The 22,399-nt window shown below is 43.3% G+C and overlaps 1 protein-coding gene across 1 annotated transcript in view; it reads right to left on the bottom strand.

Annotated features, from left to right (window-relative positions):
* magixb (MAGI family member, X-linked b) overlaps window positions 1-22,399 on the bottom strand; it is a 79,852-nt gene that overhangs the window by 15,730 nt on the left and 41,723 nt on the right. Inside the window, exons 4-15 of the mRNA XM_080443986.1 lie at window positions 21,718-21,837; window positions 18,793-18,966; window positions 16,309-16,510; window positions 15,357-15,430; window positions 12,514-12,675; window positions 9,043-9,302; window positions 7,728-8,002; window positions 7,021-7,170; window positions 5,779-6,205; window positions 4,429-4,492; window positions 3,081-3,384; window positions 2,568-2,680 (exon numbers count right to left, since the gene is read on the bottom strand). Coding sequence (XP_080300112.1) covers window positions 2,568-2,680; window positions 3,081-3,384; window positions 4,429-4,492; window positions 5,779-6,205; window positions 7,021-7,170; window positions 7,728-8,002; window positions 9,043-9,302; window positions 12,514-12,675; window positions 15,357-15,430; window positions 16,309-16,510; window positions 18,793-18,966; window positions 21,718-21,837 — 2,325 coding nt within the window. The remainder of the gene's footprint in view (window positions 1-2,567; window positions 2,681-3,080; window positions 3,385-4,428; window positions 4,493-5,778; window positions 6,206-7,020; window positions 7,171-7,727; window positions 8,003-9,042; window positions 9,303-12,513; window positions 12,676-15,356; window positions 15,431-16,308; window positions 16,511-18,792; window positions 18,967-21,717; window positions 21,838-22,399) is intronic.

Here is a 22,399-nt window from a genome sequence, read left to right as displayed (position 1 = left end):
GACAGAGACAGGGATAGAGAGAGAGAGAGAGAGAGCGAGAGAGCGACAGAGAGAGAGGCAGAGAGAGATTGAGAGAGAGAGGGAGAGAGGTGGGAAAAGAAGGAGATAAATGACCACGATGAAGAGCGGTGAGAGAAAAGTGTGAAGATGAGAAGGCGAGAGGCAGCAGCGACTGCCAAGAGAAAGAGAAATGGTTTTCGTTGCCCCAAACGGGGGTGAGACGGACGGTGGGGCGAACGAGGACACAGAAACCGGGGAACAGAGGGGGCCACTACCTTAATCTCACCATGACAACGTAAATGCACGTCGGCTCGGCCCATAAAGCAGATTGAAGCGCATCAGAATGGAGGAGAGGAGGGGGGGGAGGGGGTCATATATCACACAGGACACAGTGGCTAACCTTTCCATTAATACTAAAAGCTACTAATGCCGCGATGTGTTCCATAAAGCATAACGTCACTGGCTGGGCGGAAACCTTGCATGTCCAAAACAGTTATACTTTTCAGGAAAATGGATAAAATAACCAGGTGTTCCAATGGATCCGATGTAGTTATTATTGTAGTCACAAGCTCTTGTTAATACTTTTCTTTTTTTTTCCAATATTCCCACAGAGACACTTTACCACCTTAATGTCTACAGTATATCATGAATAGTATATACTGTACCAGCTGCTATGCTCACGCACCTTATGTCTGAGCCTTATGTCTAAACCTCATGAACATACTGTACGGATGGATATGCTATGTGTAAATATGTAAATACCTTTTTGTTATTTGATAATTCTTTCTTCCCCCTGTCCCCCCCCACCCCTCTCTTTTCTATCTTTCTCTTTCTGGAAACAACAGAAACGATGGAGCAAAAACTAATTTCACCCACTTGTTTTACACCTGTGATGTGACAATAAAGATTCTGATTCTTAACCACTTGCACACACACACACAAAAAAAATTGATGATCGGCTATTTCCGCTACGTTTGCGTGACTCTGTTGTATGACAAGTAAGGCATTTCTTAAAGTGTGAAATATGGAGATACAAGTTTTTTCGGGCTGACAGCGACGATAAAGCAGCCCTGGCTGTGGTTGCGGTGTGTCAGGTCGGCGGGAGCTGACGGAGAGGTGCAGAGGGAAGATGCAGCAGCAGCGTGAGAACGAGGCGTTCTGTCAACAAAGGCTTCCTGTGCTGACATGGTGATTTAGACAGAGGATCGGTGCTGGCACACACATAAAAACCTGAGCGCTTAATAGACCTGCAGCACGGGGCTTCGGCCACCATCATTGGACTATTGATTCCATCGATTTTTGCTCAAAAGTGCACAGCACACAAAAGCGAGCGCATGTGTACGTGCGTACAGGATACGTGCGTCTGCCCACATGCATACTAAACACGCATACATTCAGATATGCATAACTATGCGCAGAAAGGCACATTTGCCTCCATACAGTACATGCTCTTAATCCAGCCAATTACTACTACAAGGTTATAGAGAAAATAACCAGAAATTCTTCTTGTGTGTGACCTCCAAAAAACAGCAATTTACAGCGAGTTCCCCCTTGGGGCAAGTGTCCTGTAGTCCACTTTAACTCACCATTCATTCATCATTTAATTAAGTGTGAGGTATACGTAGGAATTCACACTTGATGAACTAATTAAATGTCAGGGATCCTCTGCTAAAAGATAAAAAATGCATCCTGTAACAAATATCTAGTAGCAGATGATATGTGTAAACAGTGATTTGCAACAATGCAAGATAAGGCCGATCAGGGACAGCAGGCTTGTCAGGGTTGTTACTGTAAAAGCCTCTTTAATAGATCATGACTCATCCAGTGGCATGAAGCCATGGCAACCACCTTTTAATCTGCAATTACCTAATGGGCAATCTACTCCCAACAGCATCCAACAGCATCCGACAGCATGATTCTTCCCCTGGGCAGGTAACCAAATGGCTGCAGCACACTGACAATGTCAGTGCTTGAAATTCAACTTTCTGAATAACTTTCCGAATAATTCATAAGGGCCCGGGGCGTGCACACACACACACACACACACACACACTCACACGCACACACACACGCACACACACACACGCACACGCACACACACACACACACGTGCGTATTAAGAAGCGTATTCATGCCCCCTGTCCTACCTAACAAATCCCCCCAGAAAAGAACAAAACAAATGGTTGTGATGTGCCTGGAACCATCAGCCAGCTGTGTCCTATCAAAGAGCAATCAACAGTGTAGTCAACGATCCTCATGAGAGAACTAGAAAAAGAACCGCTTCAATGAGCCACAGCTGTGTCAAAACATAGCGTGCCTCTTCACTATTAAACCTATGCACAGTATAGGCGTGTTTTCTATATGAATACACTGATGAATTTTCACTTTATAAGCATGAATGGGGTTTAATTGTACGAAGAAATCCAATACAGCCATTTAACCGCTTAAACCGGAGTCCCCCAGTGTTTTTAACTGTACTGTATCTCTTGTACTTCAAACATCAACCCTGATCTGCTGCTGCATAATTACAACATGAGATAATTTGTCACCAGGCAGATGGCTCTCACCTTTGCCGTTTTCCACATCCTGAGAGGCGATGACGAACCCGAACCCCTCCCCTGGCTTTCTCCTGAGCTCCACCTCGAAACCTCGGTGCGGCCGACTCTGTTCTCCGCCCGGCCTGTCGGTAGGGTTGTTGTCACGATCATGACATTTTAGTTGCCGATTAATTGTCATACAAATAATCGCAATTAATGATTTAATGTGTTTTTGTACCATATAAATCTACATTTTATTTCTGTTAGCATTTTATGGTTTGTAAACAAAGATTGCAGAGGGCAGATACATATATGACAAATAACTTAAATATACAGTACACAGAAATTACAGACAATGACCAGCACCAATAATCAAAATAAATAATGTACTTAATAATTCAATACTTTCAAAAAATAGCGAGATCTATTTGATTTTTCAACAGATTAATGTATACAGATGAATGGAAGCGATTATGCAAAATTATTGCGGTTATCTCAAATAATTGCGATCAGGCGATTATGCAATAATTGTGACAGGCCTACCTGTCTGGCCCTGCCTCGGCGGGGGGTACGCCGTCCCCCTCGTCCTCCAGCCCCGTGTTGATCCAGTCTTTAGGCTCCATGGTCAAGGTGACGGGAATGGACTCCAAGAAGCTGGTGCTCTGCACCAGCGAGGAGCGCACGAGGGCCGGAGACGGAGGGGTGTTGATGGAGGTCCGGGGCAGAGGCAGCAGGGCTTCTGGGGGCGGAGAGGGGTTATCTGACACCCCGGGTGGAGGAGGTGGTCTTAGAAGAGGTGGGGGCAGCCTCCGTCCAGAGTTGGGGGAGACGGAGGAGTGACGGTTGCCTGGTAATAACAAATAAAAACACATAATAATCTGAGTATCGAAATAAAGGTTCTTTCATGTCAATGGTGTGCTTCCATGTGAAATACATCTGAAGAAGTGATCAGTGTGTTGGTTATGGCAGTGGTTCTCAAACATCTTCATGCCAAGGACCCCTAAATTGTATTTCGCCATGGGCCCCCATTTGAAAATATGTTGCGCTAGGGGCCCTAGTTCTTTTCTAAATTGTATGAAAATAGCCAATCTACAAGCTTGCCTATTTTTAGATACAGTAGATTAGCTATTTTCAAATAGCTGAATAAACCTCACTTTGAGGCAGTATGCTGGGGACCCCAATGCGTTATGGTATCCATGGCAATAAGCATCATCGATTCCCCCAGCTTGACTCTGCTTTGCTGAAACACTAGATCTGCTTATGAATTAACTATGACTTTTATGTCTATGACTCTGAGGTGGGTTGTACCAAAAAAAGATTCAGCTGTAATCTGGATTAAATCATGGTTTATCTATTAATCCAGTTGCACAAAACTTTATACCTAGTTTAAAAGTAACGGTTTACATTTAACCCATCCTTTTAATCTTAGTTTTAGTTTTGTCAATAAACAGGATACATTTTAATCCTGTTGCTCCAAAATGTCAGACGATATTAGATGGATTGAAGAAAACAACAGAGTTCCTCAACGGAAAGTAAGGGACCCTGTTGAGTTTTGATGAAGAATTGCACTGCACATGCTATTTTTCGTTTAACATAAGTTTATGCCAGTTTTCTCACAATAGGGAAAAAAACATGTAATGCTAGTGATTAGTCTCAAAACAATAACATTGATGCTGTTCATTTACACTGGCCAATCCAGGCAATCAAAATGAATCGCAGGTTAAGGTTTTAGTCACTGATTTGTTAAGCAACACCTAAAATTAAGTGAAGCAACAAAAACAAAACCTAGATCAACAAATCCTTGATAAGCCCTAAACTATGCTTAATTAAATCCTTGTTGTTGCAACCCACCCTGAGGCTCAGTGCATTTACACAAAAGTGTCACACTTACCTGCCCTGTAAACCAATAAGACCACCTCTCCCTGTTTGGTGTGTTCCTGCAGTATCCTTTGAACCTGGAAGCAGAACCAGCACATTACACTGTAGTAGCTAACCTTCACACTGATAAAATACAGACATGACATTTTCGCAAGGCTAGTCTCTCGAGACTGACTGTTGTGTCACACAATTTTCAGTACTGTACATCAGAAGCGCTGAAAATAAAAATAAAGCTATTTTTCAACTTTTTCTTTTAATAAATCAGTGCTATTGAACTCCACTTGAGCTGTATTTGTGTAAAGTGATGATAATATAAGGACACATTGTGTTGTTCTAAAAACATTTTATTTTATTTTTTTACATAGCTGGTTTCCGCCCGACAGCAGATTTATGTTAAAGATATTTTTAGATATATATTCTAAAAACAAATATGTTATAATATTTTTTATATATATTTTCGGGAACGGAAATCTCAAACAGATGTCAGGGGCATAATTACAGACTCTCTGTAGAATTCCAAGATTGTGAAATCCTCTTCTATTCAACAAATTCCCCCCGCTCTCATTTCTATCCATCTGTTTTCCTCAGCGGTTATCGTAAGTACCCCTAAGGGGGTCCGTATGCATTCGGCAAACGGACCCCCTTATATTTGGACTCTCTTGGAGTTACAGACCTAGAAGGGCCATTTGGTTTTTAACTATCAACACATTTAGCTGGGGAGTGGGGACCCCTTAAGCCACCTCAAGGAACCCTGGGGGGTTCCCCAGACCCCACTTTGAGAACCACTCACAGTCAGTGGTGTGAAGTAATTCAGTACATATATTCAAGTACTGTGCTTAAATACAATTTTGAGGTATTTTTTACTTTACTGGAGTATTTCCAATTTTCAGTACTTTTACTTCTACTCCACTACATCATGATCTCAGAGGCAAATATTGTACTTTTACTCCGCTACAATTATTTGAAAACTTGAGTTACTAGTTACTTTGTAGATTTTTATTATTATTACAAAAACATACATTAACCACTTCAGCCCTATATACATTTCGGCCATTTGAAAATAGCCGATCTACAAGGTCACAATGCGTCGCATCGAGACGCATTGTGAGGTTGTAGATCTGCTATTTTCGAAAGAATTTTATACATTTGAAAACTTGGGAAATGGGACATTCTGCACAATGAGTACTTTCTACTTTCGGTACTTTAAATACATTTTGATACCAATACTTTTGTACTTTTAATCAAGTAAATTTAGAATTCTTGACTTTTACTTGCAAACAGAGTATTTCTACATTGCAGTATTGATACTTTTACTTAAGTAAAAGATGTGAGTACACCACTGCTCACACAGTATGTATATTACCTGTGGGACTGTGAGGCTCTGAACGTCGGCCCCGTTGATTTTGACGACGGCGTCCCCCGGCTGCAGGGAGTTGCACTGCCTCCGGTCCCAGACCCTCTTCACCACGGTCATCTGGCCCCCCGGCCCCCCCGCCGTCACGCTGAACCCCAGGCCGTGCTCCGCCTCGCTCTGGGCCAGAGCGACGGGCACCAGCTCCCCGCCGCCGCCCCCGCTGACGCTGCCCAGGCTCATGCCCCCCGGGGACGCCGGCACGCTGCTGGGGCTGGCGCTGCTGCTGTTAGCGAAGCCGTTGTAGCCGCGGTGGTGGTGGTGGTGGTGGGGGCTGTCGGGGGTCGGGGAGATCCTGAGGTAGGAGGAGGAGCCGTGCGGCCGGTAGAAGCGGGCGTGAACGTGGGCGTTCCGCGGACCCCCCGGCGACGACGAGGGCCTGAAAATGTTATGAGTTGATGATTAATTGTCATGCAAATAATTGCGATTTAACGATTTATTTGTGTTTTTTTGGCATTGAACATAAGAACATTAAAACATAAAACGAACAACAAACTATTGCTGCTGTTTGACTTTTAGGCTTTGTAAATAAAAACTGCACAGGGCAGATATGACTATTAACTTATATACAAAGCCTATTACTGAAATATACAAAGAAATGACTGAAAATGACCAGTACCAATAATCCAAATAAAGTACTATGGCCAGAACAGGCCAAACATTTAATAATTTTATACTTATATATATATTTTTAACCCATTCAATCTGGGGACGCATCTCTGTCATTTTAGATTTCTTTGGCTATTCAAAAATAGCAGATATACAAGCTCATCTACAAGCTCATAGCTCATAGCTCATAGTGCGGCACTTTCGTGAAAATCTTTGCAACATTTGTAAAATATTTTGTTCCAGGGACCCCCAGAAGCAAAGATTTGAGTTACAAATGTTCACTTTAAAAAATACATATTCAAAGATTTTCACGATTTTTTAAAAATAGCGCTGTGAGCTTGCATATCTGTTATTTTTGAATAGCCAAAGAAACCTAAAATGCCAGAGATGCGTCCCCCGGATTGAATGGGTTAAATACCAGAAATCGACGATCTACAAGCTGTGAGCTTGTAGATCGTCTGTTTTCGCTATGTTTTTCAACAGATGAACTTATACAAATGAATGGAAACGATTATGCAAAAAATAATCGCGATCATCTCGAATAACTGCGATCAGGCGATGATGTGATAATGGTGCCAGGCCTACCTGGGCCTCCTCTCTGCATAAGGGAGGGGGATTCTGGCTCCGGGCACGGTGCACGTGGACATGTCGCTCTCTGATGACTTGTAGGTTCCGTAGCGAAGCGTGTGAGTGGGCGTCAAGGAGTTATTGTTGTGGTTACGGATCAGAGACGCCCTTCGGGAGGAGAGAGGACGAGTGACGCTGTCACTTCCAACGACTCATGTTCGAGTTTTCGGTATGAACAACCAGTGGTGAAAATTATTGTGGCGGAAGTTATTTACAAGTACTGTAAATAAGTAAAATTCTGATGTACTTTTACTTTACTTGACTATGTCCATTTTTCAATACTTTATACACTTTGACTCCACTAGCCTACATCTCAGAGACAAATATTGTACTTTTTACTACACTACCATTTTTTGACAGCTTTAGATACTAGTTAGTTAGATTATTTTACAAAACATACATACATTAAGCAATTAAGCCTTATTTTATACCTTGTCTATTCAAACATGTATTAAAATGTAGACGTTTTTTAAATAAATTTACTTTGGTACTTCAAGTATATTTTGATGCTAATACTTTCACTTTGACTCAAGGAAAATTTCTAATGCAGGACATTTACTTGCAACATTTGTATTTCTACATTGCGGTATTGATACTTTTACTTAAGTGAAAAAACAACAACAATGACACCGTAAGATGACAGTGTCATTTTATACAAGTGTTACCTGTGCGATCCGATGGCAGAAACCACCTCGCTGTCGCTCTGGCTGGCGAGCGTCGGGTCGAGGGACAGCAGTCTGGCTCTGGCGAGACTTCTCACCGAGCGGGGAGGTCGCACGGGGCCGGACGACATGGCTTGGCTCACGCTGGAGCGTCTGTACGGCTGGAGAAGCCTGGGAGCCGAGTGGTGGTGGTTGTTCCCGTTGGCGTCCAGGTCCATGCCCGCCTCCGCGTACCTCCTGTCATCGTGGACCCCGTTGTGGTGAAGGTACTGGGTGTGCTGTCCAGCGGTGGAAAGAAGCTAAAGTAAATTTACTCAAGTACTGTGCTTAAACCCGCCTACTGGTCACATCATCATTGGAGAATCCAAGCTACAGTAATAGAAACGCTAACTTTCCTGGAAAGTTAGCAGGCTATAATGGAAGCCATTGTTCTCGCGTTAATAAACATAACAATAAAATCTTTGTTTGAAAAAAAAAGAAAACCTGCCTAATGATGATGTCACTGGTAGGTAGGTGTCCACAGCCCTCCTCTGAGACAAAAAATAAGTACATTTTTTACTTGAGTATTTACTCTTTTTTTTAACTTTACACTTCTACCCAACTACATCTCAAATGCATGTATTTGACTTTTTACTCTATACTACAATTATTTGAAAACTAGTTACTTTGCAGATTTAGAGTATATATGTAAAACATTCATGAATCACTTACAGTAAGTCCTATCTTATGCTTCAGCTATTTGAAAATAGCAATTCTACTAGCTCACAACGCAGAGAGCTTGTGCATCGAATATTTTCGAAACATTTGGATACATTTCGACATGTTTTGAAAATAATTGTGAAATGGGCTATTCATAATGATGAGCACATTTACTTTGGTACCGTAGCATATGTTGATGCAAATTCTGCCTTTTACTTAGTAATAGAATATTGTTATGCCGCAGCATTGATACTTTTACTTAACCTATTCAAACAGGGAACGCATCTGTGTAACCACATTAACCATTATTTTATACTTTGGCTATTCAAAAATAGCAGATATACAAGCTCATAGCGCAGCACTCGGAGCTTGTAGGTCTGCTATTTCTTTTTAAATCGTGAAAATGTGTGCAAATCTTTGAATATATATATTTTTTAAAGCAAACATTTTTAACTCAAATATTTGCTTCTGGGGGGTCCCTGCAACAAAATATTTTCAGATGGGGGGTCAGCGGCCAAATACATACAACTTTGGAGGTCCTTGACATGAACTGTTAGGATTTAGAAGACATTTTGAAGACATTTTGTAGAATCGGTATAAAACTAATCTGAGTACAAACCTGCTGGGTGTGCAGAGCGGGGGACAGGCGGTGAGGTAGGCGTCCGTTCAGAGACTGAGGCTGCGTGGTGGTGGGCAGGAGAGGGGGGTCCCCGGGGTTAGGCCGCTTGGGGATGCCGTCGGGGTTGTACAGCATGGGGTAACCCCGTCTGACCTCCACGTCCACGGTCTGACCCACGGGCACCGACTTGAGCATCTCCACCACCTCTTTGTGGGTCACGCCCAGCACGCACACGTCATTGATGTAGACCAGGAGGTCCGCTGGGGAGGCAAGAGGAGGTTAAATGGTTAAAACGTGCTCTAGCATTTCTATAGTGCCTTTTATCCAAAACGCTTTTTTAAACCCATTCAATCCGGGAACGCATCTCTGTCATTTTAGATTTCTTTGGCTATTCAAAAATAGCAGATATACAAGCTCATAGCGTGGCACCGAGTGCCGCGCTATGAGCTTGTGGATCTGCTATTTTTTTTTATCATGAAAATATATATTTTTTTAAAGCGAACATTTGTAAAATATTTTGTCCAGGGACCCCCAAAGATTTGAGTTACAAATGTTCGCTTAAAAATATATATATATTCAAAGATTTGCACACATTTTCCCGATTTCTTTCCAAAAATAAGCTTGTATATCTGCTATTTTTTAATAGCCAAAGAAATCTAAAATGACAAATGAGTTCCCGGATTGAATGGGATGATGTGCGTTACATTCACCCATTCACACACACATTCCCACACCGACGGTGGAGGAAACCGTGCAAGGCACTGACCTGCTCATCAGAAGCAGTTAGGGGTTCAGTGTCTTCTTGCTCAAGAACACGTCAACACGCAGCCAGGGAGGAGCCTGGGATTGAACCAGGAACCTTCCCGGTTCCCAGACGGCTACTCTACCTCCTGAGGCACTGCCGCAATAACAAGACATTTCCGTCGCAGTTTTGAAAATCTGCTATTTTCCGTGACACTGGTAACATTTTTATACAGAGTATAAATCCAGCTTTAAAGTTACTTTACTTTTGTTATTTGCATCGTTTGATTGGTGTGTCTGTCCATTCAACCACCGGCTGCATTGTCATAGATTTTACTGTATGCTCCCCAGAGAATGAACCCTACTGATTCTGGTCACCCCATATTTCCTCTAGCGCCATCCGCAGGCCAAAATGTCAATTTTGCACACAAGAAATCTCATAATCTAACAGGCAGATTGCAGGATGAACCCTGTTGATTTCTATTTTACTTTGCATTTAGTTTTTTCCCCCAAAGGACTTTAGTTAGTAGTATGTGTGTGTGTGTGTGTGTGTGTGTGTGTGTGTGTGTGTGTGTGTGTGTGTGTGTGTGTGTGTGTGTGTGTGTGTGTGTGTGTGTGTGTGTGTGTGTGTGTGTGTGTGTGTGTGTGTGTGTGTGTGTGCCATGCATGCTACTGTACTTTGTATATCTATACATAATATTGCGTGGTCTTTCAATGGCTTAGAGTTTATCTCATATGATGTGTGCTACACAAACAGAAGTGACTTGAACTGACTGATCTAGTACAAGTATGTTGATCCCTTCTTGTGCGTGAATCTGCAGTCAGACCCAGTGTAGTTCATAAATCAAATGCTGTTGGTGTGTTTTGCACTGTATTTGTGTGGGTGTGGATTAATCCCTCAAACTAATCCCTCTAAACCAGCCTATTAACAGAAATGAACCAGATCCCTCCCTGCAGACTGCCTGTGTCCCGGGTTCCTGGGATGGAATGTCTGTATCGGTTAGTGTTGGCGTGCATTGAGTGCGAGTGTGCGTGCGTGTGTGTGTGGCTGTGTGCGTGTGTGCGTGTGTAAGTGTGTGTGCTGTCACATGTGGCTGTCAGAATCCATGCATGTATCGTTCCATATGCGTTTGAAATGATAGCTAGATTATTGTATGGGAACCATTAGGATTAAGGATTGATTGAGAGATACATTTGCTGCGAGAGAACAGAACATTTCCATCATGTTAATCCCACAGGAGGAGGTGGAGGAAGAGAGAGAGAGAGAGAGAGAGAGAGAGAGAGAGAGAGAGAGAGAGAGAGAGAGAGAGATGACGACGAGAGATGACGACATGATGACTGATTGTGTCTCAGGCCTTTGTTGTGTGAGAGGAGACATTATGGAAGGCATCAAGAACCCCCATTAACCTTCAGTTTCATGTAGATGACACAAAACCAATGCAAAATGTAGGCAAACTTACCGATCATAACTGAGCAACTATAAACATAACTGACAATCACTGTACAAGGAAAATAGATCTAAGTGTGTGTGTGTGTGTGTGTTTGTGTGTGTGTGTGTGTGTGTGTGTGTGTGTGTGTGTGTGTGTGTGTGTGTGTGTGTGTGTGTGTGTGTGTGTGTGTGTGTGTGTGTGTGTGCGCATCACTTTTCAAAAGGCGTACATCACATTTCGAAATGATTCTTCATCAATTCTTACATTGCATCAGGATGTCAACAACAGCTTCATTCCACTGAAGCAATACGACGAGGGGAAAGCAAGACTCCCCAACTTTGTTTGATTTCCTGTATCTGTGTCATGTGGGTTCAGGAGGGTGTATTTGGAAATACTCTCTGAGAATCTGTCACGCTCCGACCACTGTCAATTTCTGAACGACCAGAGAGCATCTGGGGTGCTCAGAGCGTAATTTCCAAACGCACCCACAGGACGCAAGTGTTTTAATTCCGGAGAAGGCTATCTTGTTAAATTAACCCATTCAATCCGGGAAACACATCTACAAATGTCTTCTAAATCCTAACAGTTCTCTGAAAAACGTATGTTGCTATATCAGTGGTGCTCCAACTTTTTAATGTCAAGGACCACCCAAAATGATATATATTTGGCCGCAGACCCCCTATCTCAAAAGATTTTGTTCCAGGGACCCCCCAGATGCAAAGATTTGAGTTGCAAATGTTTGCTTTAAAAATATATATTTATATTAAAAGATTTGCACAAATATTACATATTTTTCTAAAATAGCCCAAAGAAATCTAAAATTACACAGACGCTTAACCGGTCTTAATGGCTTAAGGATCTGTGGCCCCTAGAGGGCAGCAGTGACTCAGGAAGTAGAGCAAAGCAAAGCAAAGCAAAGTTTGTTGTTTACCCAGGGTGCAGACACTTGGCAACGGTAAGGTTCCCGTTTAATCAATCCCCAGCTCCCTCTGGGTCAGTGTTGAAGTGTCCTTGAGCGAGATACTGAACCTTTAACCGCACCCGATGAGCAAGGTTGGTGCCTTGCCTCCGTCGTCGGGTGTGTGAATGGATTAATGAAATGTAATGTGCTTTAGATAAAGGCGCTATATAAAAGCACCATTTTACCATTTATTTTACCAAGAGGCTGTGGTTTACAGTGATTTTAGAATAGCTAAGGGGCGTGGGAGTTTTAATAACAATTTCAGTGCCTGAAATGCCTGCACTAATGCCTAATTCATGCTGGAACTGTTTGTTTAAAAAAGTATTTCACTCTACATACCTGTCTTGAGGGCAGAGGGCCCCCCTGGCGTCACGCTGTAGACCTGAAGGAACTCCTGTAGTCTGCTGCCTCCCACGATGTTGAAACCAAACCCTCTGGAACCCTTGACGATGCAGGTATGGATCGGGTAACCCCGGAGCTCCTCTGGCTGGTCTGTGAACCCTGATGGAGGACACCAGATGCTTTACCTCCAATGCACAGACATCAAAATGTCCAAGTCAGTGGCAGTGCAGAGGTAAAGACAATAAGACAGAGATACCATCAGTGACAAGATCAGAGACACCATTAGAGAGACACCACCACCATCACAGATTACCATCAGAGATATACAGAGGAGAGATGTTGTGAGGTGAGAGAGGAGGAGACAGAGTCACAACCAATGACCAGATGGCACTTAGCCAGAAACCGTGCAGTACCATTAACACTAGCACTTTAATGGGCCACAGACTGTGTGTCTGCAGATTACCATCTTTAAGATCGATGTTGAGTAACGTAATCCAGTCCCCAGGTCAGAAGAGCAATGCACAGTCAAATCCTCAGTGGTAATTTAACTCTGAAAATGTACGGGTCCATTTGGTCCCATTTCGTACATTCTCAGAGTTACGAATGGATAAATCAACACTGAAGATTTTACAGTATACGTTTATTTCTATCTACCTTTTTGACCTTTCAATATCTGAAATGTATCAAAAAAAATGTTTTACCAACTGTAATTGGAGGTGTATTATAATGTCAAGGGTAGTATTTCAACCATTTCAACATGTCTTATAATATAATAACTAAATGTCTTTAGGTAATCCAATGAGTGGCCATTCATTTCTCATTACAGTATTTGTAGGTAACTGCGTCGAAGTCACAGTTGTATTTTGTAAAAGGTTTACTGAAACACCTTACAAGTCATCCTTTCAGTCGACACACACTCTCTGCCTGAGCCACACTGCCTTCTGGTGGCTGAAGGAGTGCACTGCAGCTCAGTGAGAGGCTTTGCACTCGTGTCATTTTTATAGGATATGATTGGTCTCTTGCTGTTTATAATAAGGCACATTGCACAAATACTGCACGTTATGTCCTCGTTCTGTTCTTTACCAGCTGAGCACGTAACAAGATTATAAAAATGTGTCACTGTCCTACCACATTATGCTCCTTGGCATGCCTGGCACAGTGCCCACCTCTACACCAGGGGCTTGGGGCTTTAGGCCTTAATCATATTTATTTTTTCTTTACGTGCACAAATTTAAAATCATCAAATGAACTGAAATGAATGGTGAGACAATTGTGCATGTAATAGCAGAAGTAGTTGAGTCGCTATCCTAATCCACAAGGACCCTCCCATAAAGCCTCATTTATGCTCTGCTGTATGACGGTGTAGTGTGCTGCAAATAGCGGATCTACAAGCTTACTGTGAACTTGTAGATCGGCGATTTTCGGCGAGCAACAGTATTAATTGGGCTTAAATGCTGAACATTAGATGGTTGCTTTGTTTTTCTTTATGGTTTTCTTTGTATGGTGAAATGGTAAGCAATGAGCATACTAAATGCATATATACAGCTCCAAATATTTAACTGAATCTGTTTACCAAATGAACTTCCCTGCTTGTGAAGTGGAATTTTGTGTTAGATGGGGAATGGAATAAGCAGCATCCCACTGCAGCATCAACCATTCCAAGTCCTAGATAACAACCTATTCATCAAATGATAGATGAGGTTGGTCTGACAGATATTTGGCAATTGCTGAAGCCAGACAATACAATAGAGGTTATACATTTAGCTCCAGAATTGATTTCTTCCCTCCCTTGTTCCACAAATCTCTGTTGAACTAGTTGAGAAATGTTATATTGGTTGTATTCATACATCAGACCAGGCTCTTGTTATTTTTAGTTAAGTCCATCTCTAATAATAATTCACAGAGATTCCAGCTGGAAATGGGTCTATAGGTCTATACTACCTGACCCAGATTTCCAAAGAGAAGTAGAGATGCTCATCCAGGAAAATCGCTTTGCCATGCGCCGTGTGCAGCTTGCAGATCTGCTATTTTTGCTGAATGTTAGCCCCAGGATACGGACGCTAAGGTTCATGTGTTTAATATCAAAGGTGGTGTAGGTGATGTTTTTTGGTTAGCGAAACCTTTTTTATTAAAAAGTTAAAGCTCTATATTCTGACAGTGATCACTGCTATATAGTGTTTGTTCAGACACAGAGGTCTCCCTGTCTCTCCAGCACTTTAATAAACCGAAAATACATTTTCAGGTGGGACACCACCTGAAAATGATTGGATGAAAGGAGGTTCTCTCTCCTTTCATCCAATCAGGAGAGAGAATCCATTCATCAGCTTAGCATTTATAGTGTTCCAGTTCCAATTTTGTCTGCTAATTTCTTTGCGTTACCATTTTCACTTGCTGTCCTATGAGTTCTCTCTCCTGATGTGAACCTGAAAATGTTTCTATTCACTAAAGAGCTGGCAGGGAGAGCCTTGTTAGTGAACAAGCACTCTAGCACATTATGGGAATATAGAGCTATTTAATACATATTTTAACCAAAGAAAAATCTTTTACACTACCTTTAAATAGCGGATTGTTCAAATCGGTTAGAAAATGTAGCCAACCTAACAAATGTTTAGTTGTATAACGTGAATGCTGTGTGCTTACACCCGTCTCAATTCAACTGCACGTTAATTCCATCTCATTTGAATTGATTAACGAGCTGGCAAGCATCTGTTACTTCCTGCCATGATGAATGCATAGTTTCAATTAGGCTGTTCTGTTCCACAGTGAAATGCGTCGCCCAGGAACCCATAATTACATCGGCAGTGAAACACGGCACCAGAAACACACAAAGGGGGTCTCACATTCATTTTTGTAGGCTGAATCCCTGCTTGACGGTCGGGGACTCGGGGACCAGCTGGGCCTCTTGGGTTTGTGACTTGGAGACAAAAACAACAAAAAAAACATCAAAATAGTGACAATGTGGCACCACTGGAATTTAACACACTTGAAATAGAAGAAGAGATCAGCTTGCCTGTTATGAGCATATTTAAGAGCGTCAATCTGGATCTTTTTAAAGCTACAATCCGTGATTATTACATCCTACCCAGGACTCAAACCCAGGTCCCCCGCATGAGCACCAACATTTCCAATGTGAAGCTAACAGAACGTGCATTTTGGGCAAATGATAAAGTTCACTTTTGGCTTTCATGCAATACCACTCCTCTACCAGTATTGTCCCTACCTGACCACAGGATCTAAATGTCTCAATAGAAGAGCAGGGAGACCAAAGAACAACCCAACCCCCCAGAACCGTGGAGGATTATCGAAGCCATAGAAATCTGGTATTGCAAGACTTCCGCATTTAAAAACGCTACTGAGCATGCTTTTATCGTCTGAAACGCTAGTGCACCTGCTCTATTGGCTCCAACGTTGGCGCCAATCCCGAAAGAAGAGTGCACTTCCGGGTGCTTTATGCGCTGCTGAGCAACCTTCATCGAAATGAATAGGTGGGGGCAGGGCCTTCCGTTCTCTAGATATATTATAACGCTATAAGCTACAACCACCATTTTTGTGGAATAGTTATATTGTTTTAGCATACCATACAGAGTGGTCCAAATAATGTTGTATTAACAAACAAACAAAAGATATGTATAGAAGAATCAATAAGATATCATTGCAGTCACCTCTCTCCGTCCGGAGAGTGAGACAACAGACATAAAACTTACAGATGATTGTAGCTTTTAAAGCCATTTTGAACAGCAACTCGATTATGTGCAGTTATGTGCAACAGAGTGGTATTGGGTTGTAACTCACTCTATATAGTACTCTCCTGGGTCACTGAAGGCCTGGTCCCAGTGGTCCGTCAACAAGCCCCTGGCCCTGGCGATACCTCTGCTGTGGATTCCTCCGTTCTCCATCTCCCTGCCATCCCCTCTGCGGGACCCCCGAGGCCGACCAGGAGAATGGTGGTCTGGGAGAGCGTTGTGGCTGACACCTGCAGAGCCTCCTGTAACTCCTTAAGTAAAGGAGTGATTATTCAGTTATGCCCTATATACTTCATCAAACAACGACTAGTGAAAAAGCAGATCTACACACTCACAACGCATCACGATACGACATGCTGTGAGCTTGTAAATCTGCCTTGTTTTGCAATTTTTTTTAATTCTTTGAACATTTTGGAAAATACATAAAATAGGTTGGAAGTGGTTAAAGTGTGGCAGGTTGGGTGGCCGACCAGTGTCTTAAGGATTGACAGATCAATCTCCGGCACAGGGTGTACTGGAACAGACTGGTTCTACATCTACGGTGGCGCCGAACCCCAAAAATGATCCAGCAGAAGTACAGTATGCAGTGACATTGAGTGAAACAAAACAAGCGCCGAGTCCCTCATATTCTGACACAGAGGAAGTGACTGGCTTGTTATTTTTGTCGTGGTGCGTTTGGTGGATATTCTGGAGGATCAAACTCATGCATAATTCATAGGATATGGATTACTAAATTAGGGCACAGATAGAGCAAAGAAAAAGAAGGTCCTTTAGGGACATTTGGGGGGGGGATATTATATGTACATTTATGGAACACAGTCGATTTCCTGAGGATTTAAACCACACCATGGGAGATGATGGGACATGTAGACAGGGACCTTAAATGACTGAGAGACCTTCTGCCGGTGTTTCCGGTGAAACCCTGAGGTCAGCATGCGGTCCATTCCTCCCACTGAGGGACAGAGTGTGATCAAAAATATTCCACCACACGCCCAGCTGAGAGAAAACAAGCAAATCTCTCTGCCTGGCTGTCCTTGTGACTGTCCTTCAGCTGTGAGCCGTTGGCATGATGACTCCACAAGGCGTCAAGCATGGCGACGGGTGTCGTGGCGACTGTCGCAGCACGTGCCAAAGGAGCAGCATAATCCAAGTTTCAGTTCAGCAGATGAGTCAGCAGAGGTCTCGACCTCGGGGCATCTCGCTGGCAAACCAAACTGACTGCATCCTTCTTTCAAACGCCACATCGGTTATTATCTCCCTCCCTGCGTGTGTGGAACGCCGCCCCATCTGTCTGGCACTGTGCCAGCCAGGCTACCTTTCTGCCTCACCTTCCATTCTGCCTCTTATCAGACTCTGGATCTCCCTGTTCTCCTCTGCTGGTCTCTCCCTCTGATCTCTCCACTCAGCTCCAGCAGTCTACGTATAACCTGGCCTGCTTATCTTTCCTGTCACACCACCCAGTTTGCTTTGTTACCTCCATCAATAATCCTTGTCTCCACTTCCCCTACTTACCTACATACATACCTACCTACCTACCTACCTACCTGCCTGCCTGCCTGCCTGCCTGCCTGCCTGCCTGCCTGCCTGCCTGCCTGCCTGCCTGCCTGCCTGCCTGCCTGCCTGCCTGCCTGCCTATCTTCTTGAATGGCTGGCTGCCTGGCTGGCTGGTTGGCTGCCTACCTGCCTACCTGGGAGGGTAGATGCCTGCCTACCTTCTTGGCTGGCTGGCTGGCTGGCTGCCTGTGTGGGTGCATGCCTGTGTGTTTGGGTGCATGCCTGTCTGTGTGGGCGCATGCCTGTCTGTGTGGGTGCATGCCTGTCAGTATGTGTGTGGGTGCATGCCTGTCAGTCTGTGTGTGGGTGCATGCCTGTGTGTGTGGGTGCATGCCTGTCTTTGTGGGTGCATGCCTGTCTGTCTGGGTGGGTGCATGTCTCCAGTATCTGCTTGCCTCCATGCCTCCACGCCCCAGGGCAGACTGACCTTCTTGTGGAAGTGATCCAAGCAATCGATGCGGCCACTGCTCCACAGAGAGACAGTGGCATACTAATTGTTCCAATGATTGATTAATTTGGGTGTCGGCGACAGTAGCTATAGATAGAGGGACACTGCGGTTATCTAGCTGCTGGTTATTGTACCGCCCTTAACACGGGAGTTTCCCCTTTAAGATACAGATTCTGCTCCCTGCTTTGCTCCTATATGAACTTGGGATCCTCCTTATGGATCATGATCAGAACATACAGTATTTATATATTATAGCCTAAACCACATGAACCCTAGCGTCCCTAATAGACTATCTACAAGCACAAGCGCTGTGAGCTTGTAGATCAGCTATTTTCAGCGACGAGATGGGAGGGAAAAGTGAAAGGGGAAAAAAAAGAAGCGGACCAAGTATAGACCCCTGGGGGGGCTCCAGGTTACTGCACTACCTCTGATATGACATCATCAACTCATCACAGTCCCTGTAACGGCAGTCGTTTTAGTCATCGTAGCGTACCACTCGCTCTATCTGCACCGGGCTGAAGTCAGACTTGCCTGATAAGCCGGAGTCCTCCTCACTGTTCTCTGCCTCGTCTGCTCTCTTTTCCAGGTTGCTGAGGGACTTGCTGCGCGTTCGGAACTTCCGGAGCAGGTTTCGGTGCTCCTGGTAGGTGATGGGCGGGCTCTCGGGACTGATGTGGACGGGTCGAGGCGTGCCGTAGTAGTTCCCTGAGACGGAGAGGGAAGATCAGGTTACGTAACAGACCATTTTGCCGTGACAAATGCAGCCGTAACGAATGCGCTGCACTTTGAACCACAGCACCGCATGGGCTCCACTGTGTCGCATGTTTCCTTATGCATTTCCTGCACCACTGTGTTGTGAAATTAATTTCTAAGAGAACTGATGCTGCAATGCATCATTCAGGTAATAGCTGAGAGTCATGTGCTGTAACGTGGTGTGAAGGTAATCCATTATCATAAATCTAAAGGTTTTCAATAAACAAGAGCATACAATCTCCATGGTACATGTTATGCCACATGACTCCATATCTGAAATGAGGTCATGAGATAAAAGGTTTTGAGCGTAAAGAAGCCCAGGCTCATTCCCGATGGGCGGTCCAGTATATACTGCTGTACCAGGATCTACTATATGTGCATTATTATATACACTCCCCTGGGATCAGTAAAATACTGTGCATTTTCTCCATCTGCTCTGCCGGCTGAAAAACAAATCCAATTAATGTCTGTCTCTCACATGTGGTTCATGGAGATCAGGGTATGAAGGGACACATTACAACCAGGTTACCAGCCGAACATCACTTAGTGCAGTTTTTTCCCCCTGCCGGCGTTCAGCTACTTTCTGCTGATGATTCTCCTGATTGCTTCCACCAGAGCCGTGCGTCTGTCACTGTCACAGGCAAGGCAAGGATGAGGGTGACATTTATTGCTCCCATTAAACTCTTATGAATTATGGATGGCTAATCTGTGGGAGGCTTTTAATCAGAGGTAGAAGTCAAACCCAGGATGGGGGAGGAGTCCGCAGGATGGGGATACCCTTTACCAGGGGTCTCAAACCTGTGGCCGGTGGACCTTCGTGGTACGTGGACCATTTGCTGGTGTTCCGCGATGCCAATCACGGAAACTGAGTTTTATTTTATTTTGTATAAAATATTGTCAACCAAGTATAGGCCTGAATTTGAGTATATTGAGACATGAGCTGGGTTGTTCTAGTCTATTATGGGGAACTATGTGGGTGTATTGTTATGTTCATTATATGTTTTGCTTTGTGGGGTGATCAAGCCATGTTTTGTTGTTTTGTTTTGTTGTGATGTGTGTCATGTGGTATAATATTGTTTCTTTTATTCATTTTAATTTCTATCTGCATATTTGTCGCCGTGTTTGTCCTTGTTTGTTTGTTTAAAAAACTTGATTCAGGGTATGCAATTTATAATAGTCTCCACCTTGCTGGAGTAGGATTGTACAATTCTTACGTATTTATTTTTTACTTTTGATATTACTTGACTAGAATTTGTGTATTCTTCTGAATCTTGAAATAAACAAAACCGTGGGGAAAAAAATATATATATTGTCAACCATTATTTTTAAGTAGGACAGCTACCATCAAGCCGATCTCTCGCTGTTAACGCACACTACTGCTTTGTTGTGGGTAATTGAAAACAATAGGCCGTGTTAACAGTCCATTAGCGACTCGAGTCGTGAACCCCTAGTCTGCATCTCAATGAGGTGCTTAACAAACTTGTTACAGAATACTACAACATTCGTGCCTTTCAATAGGCATGTCACAGATGCAATTATCCCAAACCAGAGAGATCCCATCTTTGCAGTCTGTGCAGAAGCTATAAATATTCACAGCGGTGCATAATGGTCACGCCGAGCGACTCATGCGTAATGTGGCCAGTTCCGCATTAATTGAGACGTACAGTATAAAACCAGAATCAGGAGATGGTGCAGATGTATAAATCTGAGGAAGTGAATACGTCTGCATATTTCTGCCCTTTTGTGTGTTTGCACAGTTTTATGGGTTTTCACGCCTTTGCGTTGGTCTCATTCACAAAGTTCCTCCATGATTAAGCAGGCCATGCATATGATAGCCTACTACCTATTTTATGTAGGCTGCATGCTAAACGTAAAGGAGTAGTTAACCCAAAATAATTACTTATTTTCTATCAATTACACACCCCATGAAGCCTTGAATTCATGGATTTCTTTTTAGTTTTTGACTCTACTGAGTCTCCTATTGACCAATGGTCATCAAATTATTGGCTCAGGAATGTGACAAAAACTAAACAATCTCCATGAATAGAAGGCTTCATGGGGTGTGTAATTGATAGGGTTGATTTTTTGGGTGAACTACTCATTTAACCATTCACTTCCCCCATTCACCCTATAAGTATGTTTCAGGCTTAGGTCAGGTTTAGCATACTGAAAACTGGAATTATAACATGGATTAATGCATTTCATCATGGCTGAACCATTCAAAAACAATACAAAGCACATACAGTAACCAGTAGTACCAGCGTCCAGCGCTCATGCATTTTTCAGGTGAATGGGGGAAGTGAATTACTAATGGGTGAGTTTAGCATGCAGCCTACAGAATACTGATTAGCATATGCTTGCCTCATTAATCAATAAAGAAGAAACAAAGGAAAAGGCCATTATGCAAATAAAGAGAGTAAAATTCGACATTCTGGCCAATTTGTGGAACTTAATGAATAAATAGATAATTGGATATTTCAATCGGCGACAACATAGAGACATGGAGGTATGCTCCGTCCCTGATGATTTGTTTATTAACTGATATTAAATAGTACAAAATGTAAATGTGCAAATGTAAAAAGGCCATGAAAACAGTAGATGAATGATGTTACAGGTCTACTGTACTGTAGGTGTTTTTTATGCCAGCCTAGAATAACATCAGAACCAACAGCATATGAACAATGATGTCAACGGCTCCTTCACCTTTGAACTTGCCACTCTCCAGCAGCGCTCCCGACTCCTCCAAAGAGAAGAACTCTTCTACTGAGACGAAGTTGTAGTCCACCCCCGAGATCTCCCCGTCTCTGGGCTGTCTGGTCGTACCTGGGGGAGAGAAGGTCACATCATATATCACGGACGGACATGCGGCCAAAAATAACTCTTTGCGGTCAAAGCCTCGCTAACGAATACACCACCAGAAAGAAAACACGTTCGAGGAAACAGTGTGCAATTACAGCTAGGTACCCCTTAGAGAAACACCCGCCCGTCATCTGTGAAAGGTCCTTTGTGGTTCTGTGCTGATGGTGAAGATTGCGTTTGTAATAAACACATTCACAGAGGGATGACGGAAAATTCAAGGCTCCACTAAATCCTGTGAAACATTTCGTAGTTGATGTGAAATGGGCCCCCAGATAAACGACACCCCGACCTGCCACCCAATGGTACAGCGACACCCCTACCTGCCACCCAATGGCAATGACGAGCCTGTCAACCGCCTCGTCAATAACTTATTAACCACATTAAACATGCATGAGATATTCAGAAACAGCATATGTTATATAATATTCCTATCCACGTGCGTGACTTAAAGTGGCCCTCAGAGCCCGTCATTTATATGACGGGCTCTGAGGGCCAGTGGTCTATGAGCATAATTAACCACTTAAAC

This window comes from Gymnoscopelus braueri, assembly GCF_963280865.1.
Source record: "Gymnoscopelus braueri genome assembly, chromosome: 12".
Lineage (NCBI taxonomy): Eukaryota > Metazoa > Chordata > Actinopteri > Myctophiformes > Myctophidae > Gymnoscopelus > Gymnoscopelus braueri.
Note: the sequence above shows the minus strand (reverse complement) of the source record. Positions and strands in the feature narration are given on the sequence as shown.